This window comes from Mastigoproctus giganteus, chromosome 1 (assembly GCF_048544385.1).
Source record: "Mastigoproctus giganteus isolate SK-2022 chromosome 1, ASM4854438v1, whole genome shotgun sequence".
Classification (NCBI taxonomy): Eukaryota; Metazoa; Arthropoda; class Arachnida; order Uropygi; family Thelyphonidae; genus Mastigoproctus; species Mastigoproctus giganteus.
In genome coordinates, this window is record NC_143575.1 from 135,532,041 (window position 1) to 135,546,019 (window position 13,979).

The 13,979-nt window shown below is 39.0% G+C and overlaps 1 protein-coding gene across 2 annotated transcripts in view; it reads right to left on the reverse strand.

Moving 5' to 3' along the window:
- The window catches only part of Col4a1 (Collagen type IV alpha 1), a 1,206,096-nt gene that overhangs the window by 413,988 nt on the left and 778,129 nt on the right, over positions 1–13,979 (reverse strand). For both annotated transcript variants that reach the window (XM_090374514.1, XM_090374509.1), the window contains exon 25: positions 412–525. In XM_090374514.1, coding sequence (XP_090230640.1) covers positions 412–525 — 114 coding nt within the window. The remainder of the gene's footprint in view (positions 1–411; positions 526–13,979) is intronic.

Here is a 13,979-nt window from a genome sequence, read left to right on the forward strand (position 1 = left end):
CAAAAATATCTAAATACTGGTTAAAATACACCCCATAATACCATACTTGTGTTTTTTTTTTAACAAATTTTCTAGGTTAGACAAAAATAAACATACTAATTTTAACACAAAAAATTGAGAAACGAAATCAGTTTATCACCATGTATATTTTAAATCCATAGAGTATGAGTGATAAATTTAATGGTGTAAAGAATAACATTCTGATCATTGACTGCATATGAAAAATACACAAAAGAATTAGACTTAATATTATATTGATTGAAATTAATTGTAAATAAGCAACCTAATACTTATATTACCAGTTAACAGACTAACACTTAGATTGCCAGTTAATTTAAGGCAGTGAGTGTCAATCTAGCAATAGTTAAAAAACTAAACAAATATATTAAATGCCATATTTAAAAACAATACCTGGTAATCCTGGATTTCCTGGAAATCCAGATTCCCCTTTAGTTCCAGGTAACCCAGGCAAACCTGAAGACCCTGGTCGTCCTATTCCAGGAAGGCCCATCTCTCCTTTTTGGCCTTAAATAAAAACATAAATGGGATGATTGTAACTAGCTCATAGGCATCAATATTTTTGTTTCAATTGATAGAGATATAGAGAGAAATTCTTAAGGTCACCATTGTAATTTCATTTACACAAAATCCAACTATGAATAGAAGGGGTTGGTCATTTATTATAAATTATTCATTTTATAGTGCATTTATCATTCTTTTGTGACATTCCAGTCCATCTGCATTTATACTCTTTAAAATGAAGTTCATTTATTATTATTAATATTATTATTGAAAATATTTAAATCTCTTTTAACTAAACAAAGAATATAATGAGCAAGCAAAATAAAGCAATTAGGATTTACAGAATGTGAAGTCCATTAAAAAGCTGAAGTACTATATTTTTCTAAAAAAATTAGGGTTCACACACTTTTTTTTTTTTTTTTAAATGTGTTGTCATCGTCCAAGTAGTACCTTACAATAAACAAGTATCCAAAAGTACCTACCATTTTTGGAACCAATGGTTGAAGTCTCCAATTTGCTCAAAGTCTCCATTCTCAAAATCTCCACTGGAAAACCATTGAATAATTCTGCCCTATTCTATTGAATGGATGAAATACTCTTTAAAATGAAGTTCATTTTAAACTCCTGATGGTAGAATGTTGTGGAAATTTTCCTTTAGAGTTTCAGGAGGAGAAAAAATTATGGCAAGCAAGGTGAGATGAATATGAAGGTGGGGTATACTACAAACAAAAAAAAAAAAAAAGTTTATTTAGGGTCAAAAATTCTTAAATCGAGTATCATATGGTATATTCAGAAGCACTGACATAGGGCAGAAACAATCCATTATCACAAAAAATTGGTGGCATTTTTTTCATAGTTTGGAACACCTATTAAGCTTTTTTGTGGATGGGGAAAGTTAACAGATTTCCACAGTTATTGTTGCTGTGAAGAGTGCTTAACTGCAACTAAAGATAACTGCATCTTACTGTGATTTATTTCACAGGCATGCTTTTCATGCAGACATAGACATGTATTCACAAAAGGAAGATAGAAAAGTTCTGAATTTGCATAGCACTGACATAACAGTGATTATTTGTGTATTAAGAATATGCATATAAAGGAACAAATAGGTGGCAACGAACACAGTGTACTGATGTAGGATTTACTGAAAGATATAATTACCATCAGGGGTAAAGGGAAGGGTTTTTGCTTCAGTAAAAGTGACTACAGTGCTCTCAGACAGTTTTTAAATTCTATACAGTGTGACTAACCAATGATGTTATCAACAGCAAATTCTAAGTTGGAAGCATTCAAGGAATTAATCGTGGAAGCAACTAGGCTTTTCATACTGATTACAAAATACTCTTCAAGGTTTAAGCCTAAATGGATGTCAGATGAACTAATGAGACTTGTGGCAGAGAAGAAAAATGCATGGGATGCATATAAATTATCAGGCAACACAGAAGTCTGTAATCATGTCACAAAGGAGGTTAGGCAGGTGAAGGCAGATTACAAGAAATATTTGGCAAAGGATGCTAAGAAAAAAGCAAGGACTTCTTTACTTATATAAACTCCGAAAGGAAGGGGATGAATCAGATTGGTTCACTTGATATCAATGGCTCAACTGTTGATGATCCTGCTCAGAGAGTTGACAAAATGAATGAGTATTTTGCATCTACATTCACACATGAGTTATTATTAAGGTTTGAAAATGCCAGAAGTTTATCAAACTGTAACAGGTTGCTTAATAATTTTGTAATAATTGAGAGCAAAGTGGAGAAGAAATTGTTAAAGTTAAACATAAGAAAGGCACCTGGGATAGGAGGTGGCAAAGGAACTAAGCAAACCCTTAGCCATAATTATGACACCATCCTTGGACTCAGGGGAAAGCCCCCATGGACTGGAGATGTGCAAATGTATATCCAATTCACAAAGGGTGACATGAGTAATTACAGACCAGTTTGTTTAATTTCTGTTTCGGGTAAAATAATGGAGTCACTGGTTAAAGATGCAATTCAGGATCATCTCGACAAGACTGCAGCAGTAATTCACACACAGCATGGGTTTGTTAAGGGAAAGACTTGTCTGACATATTTGATTGGATACTATGATGTGGTCACAAAGGAACTAGATGCAAAAAATAACTTTGATATTATATAATTGGATTTCAGGAAAGCTTTTGTGCATGGAGTAGTACAAATGGACTGTACATATTGGAGCAGTATGGTATTAAGGGTATGTTGCTACAACGGATAAAAGAGTGTTTGAGTGGGAGAAGACAGAGAGTGGTAATCAATGGACAGTGTGCTTCGTGGACTAATGTTATTAGTGGAGTCCCACAGGGTTTGGTATTGGGACCACTGTTGTTTTTTATATTTATCAATGATAGTGATGAAGGTATATCAGGCTTAGTATCGAAGACTGCAGATTATACCTGCAGAGCTGTACGCAGTACTCAAGGCATGGCCTGGCCATTGCCTTATACAGAAGGATAATAACCTCCTTTTCCCTGCTAGCAAAATTCCTATATATCGTTGACAAAACCCCATGACCTGCCCTGGCAGCCAGTCTGCATTGCTCAGAAAACTTCATATCTGACTGCACAATTACTCCCAGGTCTTTTTCATTTTCTACCACCTTAAGTGTAGTACCACACAGTTGGTACGTTTCCCTGGGGTTACTAATACACATATGCAGTACTTTTCATTTGTCAAGGTTAAACTTCAGTTACCACTTCTTAGCCCATCTGCCCAAATTATGTAGATCCTGTTGCAGCAGCACACTGCCATTACTGTCATTAACAACCCTGCTACCTTTGTATCATCTGCAAACTTCGACATTAAGCCTGATATACCTTCATCAATATCATTGATAAATATACAAAACAACAGTGGACCTAACACCGAACCCTGTGGGACTCCACTAATAACATTAGTCCAGGAAGAGCAGCACCCATTGATTACCACCCTCTGTCTTCTCCCACTTAACCATCCTTTTATCCATTGTAGCAACTTACCCTTAATACCATTCTGCTCCAATTTGTACAATAGTCTTCCATGCGCAACAGTGTCAAAAGCTTTCCTGAAATCCAAATATATGATATCAAATTATTTTCTGCATCCAGTTCCTTTGTAACAACATCATAATATCCTATCAAATTTGTCAGGTAAGGCTTTCCCTTAACAAACCCATGCTGTGTCTGAATTATTGCTGCAGCCTTGTCTAGATGATCCTGCAATGCATCTTTAACCAGTGACTCCATTATTTTACCCGGAACAGAAGCTAAACTAACTGATCTGTAATTACTCGTGTCACCCTTCGATTCCGCTTTGTGAATTGGGGATACATTTGCACATCTCCAGTCCATGGGGACCTCCCCGAATCCAAGGATGCTCTCATAATTATGGCTAAGGGTTTGCTTAGTTGCTTTGCCGCCTCCTTTAATATAACTGGATAGATCCCATCCACCCCAGGTGCTTTTCTTATGTTTAACTTCAACAATTTCTACTCCACTTCGCTTTCAGTTATTACAAAATCATTAAGTATCCTGCTACAATTTGATAACCTTCTGCCATTTTCAAATCTAACTAGAGATAGGGATGTGATGATCCCATTATATAAGGCTTTTGTTAGACCACACTTGGAATTCTGTGTTCAAGTATGGAGACCGCACATAAAGAAAGACATCGAGCTTCTTGAAAGGGTGCAAAGATGGGTAACTTGCCTGGTGAGATCGGCAAAAGGGCGTCCTTATGAAGAAAGACTTCGAATATGTGGGTTGCAGAGTTTGGAAACTAGACACCTTAGAGGAGATTTGACTGAGGTGTATAAGGCTCTGAGAGGCATCAGTAAAATGAATGAGGACGAAATTTTCAAGATTATAAATGATGGTAGAACTAGGGGACATAAATTCAAGTTAAGGGGGAAAATGTTTAGATTGGACTGCAGGAAGTTTTATTTTAGCCAGCGAGTTATAAATTACTGGAATAAGTTGCCTACATGGGTGGTAGAAGCCGACAGTTTGGGGAAATTCGAGGGTCATCTGGATAGTACCTTCGGGTCAGGGAAGTGCATAGGATGACAGGTTTAATTTCCTTTTCTTTTATTAATTATTATAATTTATTTATTTTTTATTTATTATTCTTTTTTTTTATCATTGTTTTATTCTGGGTTTTTTTTTTTTTTTTGGTTGGTGCAGCATACGCCATAAGCTTTCTTGCACCATGTGGCCATTACTAATACTAATTCTAAGTAATTCAGGACCATTTGGACAAACATACTACAATCACAGCATGGATATGTAAAGGGGCAGTCTTGTCTATCCAATCTGATAAGTTATTATGATACAGTGACCAAGGAACTGGATGAAAAAATAATTTTGACATCATATACTTAGATTTCAGGAAGGCCTTTGATACTTTTCCACATAAAAGAATGCTGTAGAAACCGAAGCAAAGCAATGTGGTATTAAGGGCAAGTTACAACTATGGATAAAATAATGGTTAAGTAGAAGACGACAGAGAATCTGCTCTCCATGAACTAATGTTATGGGTGGAGATCCACAGGGTTCAGTGCTGGGTCCATAGTTGTTTTCATTATTTATGAATGATACTGATGATGGTATACCAGGCTTAATGTTAGAGTTTGTAGATGATACAAAGGTTGGCACAGTGGTTAATGACAATCATCAGAGAGGATAAAATGCTACAACGGATAAAAGAGTGTTTGAGTGGGAGAAGACAGAGAGTGGTAATCAATGGACAGTGTGCTTCGTGGACTAATGTTATTAGTGGAGTCCCACAGGGTTTGGTATTGGGACCACTGTTGTTTTTTATATTTATCAATGATAGTGATGAAGGTATATCAGGCTTAGTATCGAAGACTGCAGATTATACCTGCAGAGCTGTACGCAGTACTCAAGGCATGGCCTGGCCATTGCCTTATACAGGCAATGGCCAGGCCATGTGAGCTACTGCAACAAGATCTAGGAAAATTGGTTTCGTAGGTTGAGGAAGTTTAAGTTTAAGATTCAGGGTAGTAAAGAATGAAAAAGACCTGGAGGTAATTATGCAGTCAGACATGAACTTCTCTCCACAGTATAGACATGTTGCCAGGACAGCTCATGGGGTTTTGTCAACGATATACAGTAAATTCAAGGTTAGGCCACATCTTCAGTACTGTATACACGTCTGAAGGACCTGTATACAGTACACTTCAGGAAGGATAGACCTGCTGGAATTGGTTGCAAAGAAGGGCAACTAGACTGGTGAAGGGAACAAAACTGTGCTCTTACCTAGATAGGATTCAGTTCTGCAAATTGCAGCATCTCGATACTAGGCATGTTTGGAGAGTTCTGATTGAGGTGTTTAAATCCTTGACTGGATTAAGTAAGCTGAATGTTAATGGCATTATCCCACTTGCGGAGACTACAAACATGAGGGGACATAAATTCGACTTGAGGAAGGATGGTTGCATGACAGATGAGGGGATATTTGCCTTCAGTCAGCAGGTGGTTGAACATGTTTTGATCTGTTGTTGTGGAAGTGGTGGGTTGAATAAATTCAAGGGAGAACTGGACAAAATGCTTGGAAGGTACGGATGGGAAGTTTTTTTTTTTTCTGCTGATGCCAGGCTAGTTCCCAAAAGAGATATATCTACTTGCCTAGAAATCAGAGTGTCACCAAAGGTAAGCATAGGAGCAGAAGAATCCTTTTTGTGAGATATAAGACAAAACTGAATTTTAGAAAGATTGAAATCAACTAAGTTGTCTTTGCCCCACTGGAGATCGGCATTTAAGAAATTGGTAGCAGATATTCGAGAAGTTGAAGCTGATTGAGCAGGAGCAAGGTTTCTCAAAATGGAAAGTGGAATGCAATGTGCTATCATCGCCAAAACTATGGATAGGATTTCCAGTCAAAGGAAGAAGGTCATTAATAAACAAGAGGAAAAGAGTGGGGGGGAAAGGACTGAACTTTGGAGGACACCAGCATTAGTGGAGAAGTTAGAAGACAGGGAGCCATTTATCCAGTTTTCTCTCTGATTGCTCACTGAGGGTGATGGTAGATGGCTCCCTGTCTTCTAACTTCTCCACTAATGCTGGTGTCCTCCAAAGTTCAGTCCTTTCCCCCCACTCTTTTCCTCTTGTTTATTAATGACCTTCTTCCTTTGACTGGAAATCCTATCCATAGTTTTGGCGATGATAGCACATTGCATTCCACTTTTCATTTTGAGAAACCTTGCTCCTGCTCAAGACAAAGGCGGAGATGGATAGATGAAATTCATGAGTTTTTGAGTAGTAAATGGATGGCCAGTGCTCAAAACAGAAAGAACTGGAAAGTTGCTGGAGAGGCCTTCATCCTGCAGTGGATTGAAAATGGCTGATGATGATGATGATGCTCCTGCTCAATCAGCTTCAACTTCTCGAAACAGTTGGCAAACCATAAGATGAAAGCTCATTTAGAAGATCTTTATGCCAAACACGATCAAAAGCCTTTGAGATGTCGAGAGCAACTACCTGTGTTTCCCCAAACCTTTCCATTGAATTAGTCCATAAATGGGTAACATAAGCCAGAATATCATCAGTGGATCAACACTGACGGAATCCATACTGGCGATCGTTGATCAGACAGAAGGTTTCTAGGTAGTTTAAGAGTTGGCGGTTAATTGATTTCTCAATTACTTTAGAAAGAGTAGAAGTAATTCCAATGGGACGATAATTGGATGGGAGGGATTTGTCACCCTTTTTAGAAATTGGCTGGATATGAGCAAATTTCCAAGCAGAAGGAAAAACACCTTTGGAATATGAAAGTGAAAAAAGGTGGCAAAGAACAGGAGTAAGTTCAGGAGCACAGGTTTTGAGAACAAGTGGAGAAATATCATCAGGACCTGGGGCTTTCTTAGCATCAAGATTTGTGAAAATCCTTCTGACATCCTTTTGACGGAAGATCACAGGAGGCATTGAATGGAGTGTGTTGGGAATGGTGGGAGGTGTTTTACCAAGATTATTAATATGAGTTGGAAGAGAAATGGGATGTTAACACGTCAGCTTTATCGTTGCTGTAGTGACAACAGAACCATCTGGTTTTGACAGAGGTGGGAACAAAGATGGGCAAAAGTTGCACCCAATAGCTTTGGCAAGAGACCAGAATGCTCGGCTACCATTAGGGCAAGAAGCAAGTTTTCTACTCTTAGCCTGTTCAAACTATAGTTTGGACTGATTAATAACTGCTGTACAATTGTTGCGAGCTTTGGTGTAGGCAGAAGTTGAGACTGAAGAATTAGAAACAAGCCAATTACGATATGCAACATTCTTCTCTTGAACAGCCTTAGCACATTTATTGGAAAACCAAGGTTTAGATAAAGGACGAGATTTTAAAGTGGAGTGTGGAATAAAGAATTCCATTCCTACAAGAATAATTTCACTGACACATTCTGGGCAAAGACTGACATCAGAAGTTTTCAAACAGTACTCCAACCAAGGAAAAGGAGAAAAGAAATCTCACAAGTCATCCCATTTTGCATTCTTGTCATGCCAAACAACACAAGGATTGGAATAGACATGATATAAAGGCTCCATTGGAGAAGAGACAATGACCAAGTTGTGATCTGAGGTGCCTAAAGGACCACTCACTTCGACCATGTACTTAGAATTAGGTTAGGATTGTCCGGTATTCTTGTAGGTAAATGAACAATCTGTGCAAAATCATTAGTAATTGCAAAAGCGTCAGCTTCTTGATCAGCTAGAGTTGTGAACATTAAAATCACCAAGGAAAATTACCTCACCATTAGGAAAGTTGGACTGCAGAAAGTCAAGTTTCAAAGTGAGGAAGTCAAAGAGCTACAAGTGATTAGTGGAGTTCGGATAACGGTGGAGACAACAGATGAATTTGACCCAATGAGGTAGAAAGATTTTAAGCCAGAAAAGATCGAAGAGAGGAGATTCCAAATTACCAAGTCTCTGACAGGGAATATCAGAACGGACATATGCACAATACCACCTTTGAGGAGAAAGGAATCATACAGCTAATAATTTGGGCAACTGAGATGAGCTGTAGTTGAATCAACCAATAACTGATATTCTGTCAGAAAAAGTACATGGGGTTTGGTAGACTGCAGGGGGAAATGGACATCGTTGAGATTAGAATTGAGACCACGTATATTTGTGAAATGAACTAGGAAGTGTTTGGGAGGTTTAGATCTTTTCACAGATAAGTTTGCTCTATTAGTTTGACAATTCATGATGTATTCAATACTAAGAAAAAGTGGGTGGGACATGCTGTATGAAGTAATGAAATTTTTTGATATGGCATACACATGGTAAGAATATACCCAGATCCTTAACATAACGTGGCCTCGACAATGCTCCCCGCATACACATTACTCGGACTCCCTCCAGTCACTATCTGGCAGAGTAGAGGGAGCAAGATTATACACTAGCTGATACGGAAACCTCCTTAAGAGTTACCAATAGGTTTGGTCCGGTGTACTAACTAGCGGCCGGCCTGCGAACACAGTTTTAGAAATGTAAGGAAAACTGGATCTCACCATGATGTTTATCATAACCTCAAAAGTCATCAGTCATACTGCATGATGGGGAAGGGTTGACCAGAACTTAGCTCTGGAGACTAAACATGGGTTCCAACCACTTCAAGCCTCCAATAAGCAAAGTGGTGGTATTGCACTGGTTGATGAGTCATCTACCACCACATATTGCCTGGTAACACAGAGGGGGTGGCATTTCTCCAGGTGGTGTGGGCACCACACCTCAACCCCTGCTTATGTTGATTCACACCTGGGTGGTCACCCACAGTGCTTATGCATGGAGATTATACCCAGGATTACTAACAGTCCCACCATCGTGAAGATGCAAGCAGAGGATTTGGCTGTCACAGACTGTCCAGACTTCACCGAAATTGGGTCCACTTGACTTGAATGTCACCTGAACATCAGTTCCATCAGCGTTTTAGACTCCCAGGTAGAAAGCCCAGCTTGTCTGGCCTATCTGAGAGAATGTCTGTGACAATCTTGAGGACCAAGCATAACACTGTCTGCAGAGCTTTGTGGTACTCTGTCTTGGCAAAAAACTGGGACAAGCTAGATCTAACACAAACCTGGAAGAGTTGTTTTGATAAAAAAATTCCTAATAGATTTGCCACCACCTAGGAAAGCAGAGAAATTAAGAAAAAGGAGCCGAAGGAATGGCTGATGGCAGAGAACATTGTTGATCATACATTAGACAATATGACCTGGTTTGTTAATTTGTGTGTTACCCCACAGGGTATTAAGTCCATTAAAGTCTCCAAGAAGTAGAAGTGGAGAGGGAAATGGCAAAATAAGATCTTTCTGGGTGATGTCTTTCCCAGGAGGCAAATATATTCAACAGATTATGAGGAAGAACCCTGCTTCTAGACAAACTGCTACTAAGTCGGTGTTCAGTTGAACAAATGCGAAAAGGATATGATTTCTTACAAGGATTGCAAATGCTCCATGGGCAGGGATGAGCCATCCCCATTTCTGTTTTTACAGATGGTAGTAAAGGTGTGGAGATGGGATCGACTCTCCCCCACCCCATTTAGATAAGTTTCCTGCAGACAGGCACATGCTTATGCAGGAGTGACATCATCCATATTTTCTTGAAATCCACGACCTTTATGCAAAATTTATTCCAGGCTTTATTTTTTTCTCTTTTGGCTTGATTGCATTCATTGTTCCACCAGGGTTTTGATTTTATTCTATGACTTGTGGAAATTCTTGGTATTTTTGCTTCGGTGGCCCGCAATATTTGGTTTGTTACATAATCAACAGCATTATTTATTGACACATTTGAAACAGCTCTTTTTTCTAGGATTGCTAGCTGCCTAAATTTTACCCAATCGGTTTTGGCAAAGTTCCAGTTGGCTGTCTGATTATGAGAAAGTGGTGAATTTGATTCTATATGACAGACTATTGGATAGTCGTCACTACCCAGTAGACTATCATAAACAGTCCAGTCAAACAGCAGAAAAAGGGCTGGTGAGCATATGGAGAGGTCAATTGCTGAGCTTGACACAGAAGGTAGATGAAAATAAGTGGGTAAACTAGTATTCAGTAGCAGGGCAGCCTGGGTCTAAAAATATTGGTTGCTAGGAGACAAAGGAGGCCCACCCTTTGTGTAAAAGAGGGGGGGGAGCTACTCTTTAATAAAAATGATTTTATTAAAAAATTTTTATTAAAGTAATACAACGTAAATTTTATTGCATACAGTAATAATATTGGAACTTCTATTATATTTTCAAGCTACTAAAAGGTCATTAACATTTTTACCATATTGTCTATGGTTATTGCAAGGGGGCCCACTTGTCATCGGGCAAGCTGACACCCTGACCAGTCCGTCACTGTTCTGTAGTGTCAGATTAAATTCTTCTAAAAGCTTCTCTAATAGTTTTCCTCATTTATCGTGTATTCTATCACCCAATAGAGGATTATGTGTGTTAAAATCTCCCCTGATGCAAAGGGGGAGGGGGGGAACTGAGATACAACAGTTTCAAGATCAGTGTAAGAAATGTCTTGGTTAGGGGGAAGATATAAGGAGACAATGGTAAAAGAAAAACGAAAGGATATTCGAGCAGCTACTGCTTCTAGATTTGTTTGTAACATTAATGGGTGGGAAGGGATATTGGAGCTGACTATAAAAGCAACTCCTCCATGAGCCAAATTGCAACTCCTCCATGAGCCAAAATCCAAGGGGCTGTTGGCTTATGCTGACCAGATTTTCTTTTCGGGAAGTATGGTCTTCCCGTTTTCATCTCTTCTTCTGGGAAGAGGTCGAGAACGGGTTCTTCACGGTCAGTGTTTCCTTCCATTTCTATTGAATCAGTTTTAGTAGTAGCATCACGTTTTGAGTACATTGAGTTATTAGTAGTATGTGGAACAGTGATTGGTGTGTTAACAGCCTTGTTTGTCTTAGATGGTTTACCAGAACAGGGCACAGCTTCCAAAATTGCCTGAGCCCAATCTGACATTGATCTGTTTGAGGGAAACGTTAACTCAGTTTGAGTACCAATCATTGTTCTTTGCACAGTACTGGTTACTGCAGTTGGCTTTTGGACTACTTAAGTGAAGCTGGGTTGAGTGTTAAATTGAGCCTGTACGGATTTTTTAGCTTCCTGGTACGAGATGTTTTTCCAGTTTTCACCTGTTGAATGTTTTTATCCTTTTTCCATAGGGGCAATCTCTGGAGTAAGCAGTATGTGGGCCGTTACAATTTGAGCATTTGTGCTGCTCTGCTTTGCAGTCAGAGTGAATTTGCACAAGTGGCTAAACCTCTACACATGTTTTGGGAATGCCCAAAATTTTGGCATTTAAAACAGCGTGTTGGGTTAGGTATGTACAATTTTATCTGACAATTTAGATAGCCTGCTTTGATGAATGTTGGAGGTTTGGGGCTGTCAAATGTTAGTATTATATTCTGAGTTGGAACTAGAGCATTGTCTCGTTCGGTGTATATGTGCTTTACATGCACAATTCCCTGGTCTTGTAATTCATTTTTCAACTCTTCTTCTGAGACTTAGAAGATCCAACTCAGCTATCACACCCCTTGGAGTGTTACGAATAGCATGAGGGGAGACAGTGATCGATAATCCTCCAAACGATGTTAGTTTTTGGGGCCATTGTGATTGCCGTTCGTCTGAGGCCTAAACGAGCAAGTCACCAGATCTCAGGCGCTTGGCTGTTTTCAGATATCCTATTAGATTTATTTTCTATGTATTTCTGAATTTTAAAAGGTGAGAGACTACCTAGAGACTGCTTTTGGGTAGAATGTAATGGAGCCCCTAGTTTAACAGTGTCAGTTTTTTCACATTTAGCACTGCATGGGTTAGAGTCTTCTATCTCCAGGGGGCTCACATCTGGTGAGTATGGGCTTGGCACACCCAGGGTCCTCAGCTGGATATCATCATTCTTCTCTTTCTTGGTGATTTCCTTCTACTTCTCTCTCTCTCTCTCTCTCTCACACACACACACACACATACAGGGTAACTCAGAAATTTTTTTTGGCTGGTGCAGCATAAGCCTCAGGCTTCCTTGCACCATATGGCTAATAATAATAATAATAATAATAATAAAATCATGAGAACCCATATTAGGATCCCTAGGTCCTGTAGGGGAGATCATTTGGCTCCTTTTGGCTCTGGAAAGATAACTTTTTTTTTCCATGTTACTGGCCCCACCACAGAGAGGCAGAAGCAGTGCCACAAGAGTAACCAAGTGGCTGAGTTATTTGGTTAGAAGATCAAAAAGAAGGGGAATTTCCTTCCTGGAACTCTGCCTACTTCTTGTAGTCTAAAAGTTTTGCTATACAAATAAATAAAGAAAACCTAAAGAAAACTATTTGCTTTGCATAAAAAATAAAGAGATCATTTGGAATCACTTGGTTACACTAATAATCACTTGGCACCTGGGGCAGAAATTTCATTCTTCCTGAGTGTAGTACCACACAGTTGGTATGTTACTTTGGGGTACTACTACTCCTATGCAGTACTTTGCATTTGCCAATGTTAAAATTCAGTTGCCACTTCTCAGCCCATCTGCCCTTACTTTTTCTAGATCCTGTTACAGTAACATACTGTCTTTACTGTCATCAACAACACTGCCAACCTTGGTATCATCTGCAAACTTGGACATTAAGACTGATATACCTACATCGATATCATTGATAAATACACAAAGCAACAATGGACCCAGCACCGAACCCTGGGGGACTTCACTAATAACATTAGTCCACATAGAGCAGTGTCCATTTATTACCACTCTCTGCCATCCCTTTATCCATTGCAAATATCAAAACCATTTTTTTGCATCCAGTTCCTTTGTGACCACATCATAGCATCCAATAAAATTGGTCAGAAAAGACTTTCACTTAACAAACCCATGCTGTGTCTCAACTATTACTGCAGTTTTGTTATGTGATCCTGTATCACCTCTTTAACCAGCGACTCAATTTTCCCTGGAACAGAAGTTAAATTAACAGGTCTATAATTATTTCTTTCACCTGTTCCAACCCCTTTGTGAATTGGGGATACATTTACACATCTCCAGTCCGTGGGGAACCTCCACTCACTCTAAGGATGCTCTCATAATTATGGCTAAGGGTTTGCTTACTTCCTTTGCTGCCTCCTTCAGTATAACTGGATAGATTCCATCTGCTCCAGGTGCATTTAATATGTTTAACTTCAACAATTTCTCCTCCACTTTGCAGTCAGTTATTAGAAAATCACTTAGCTCCCTGTTAGAGTCTGATAAACTTCTGGCATTCCCCTCCTACAATAACTCCTCATGTGTGAATGTAGATGCAAAATACTCATTCAGTTTATCAGCTACTTAAGCAGGATCATCAATAGCCGAACCATCTATGTTAAGTGGACCAATCTGATTCATTCCCTTCCTTCTAGAGTTTACATAAGTAAAGAACTTTTTACTGTTTTTCTTTGCATCCTTTGCCA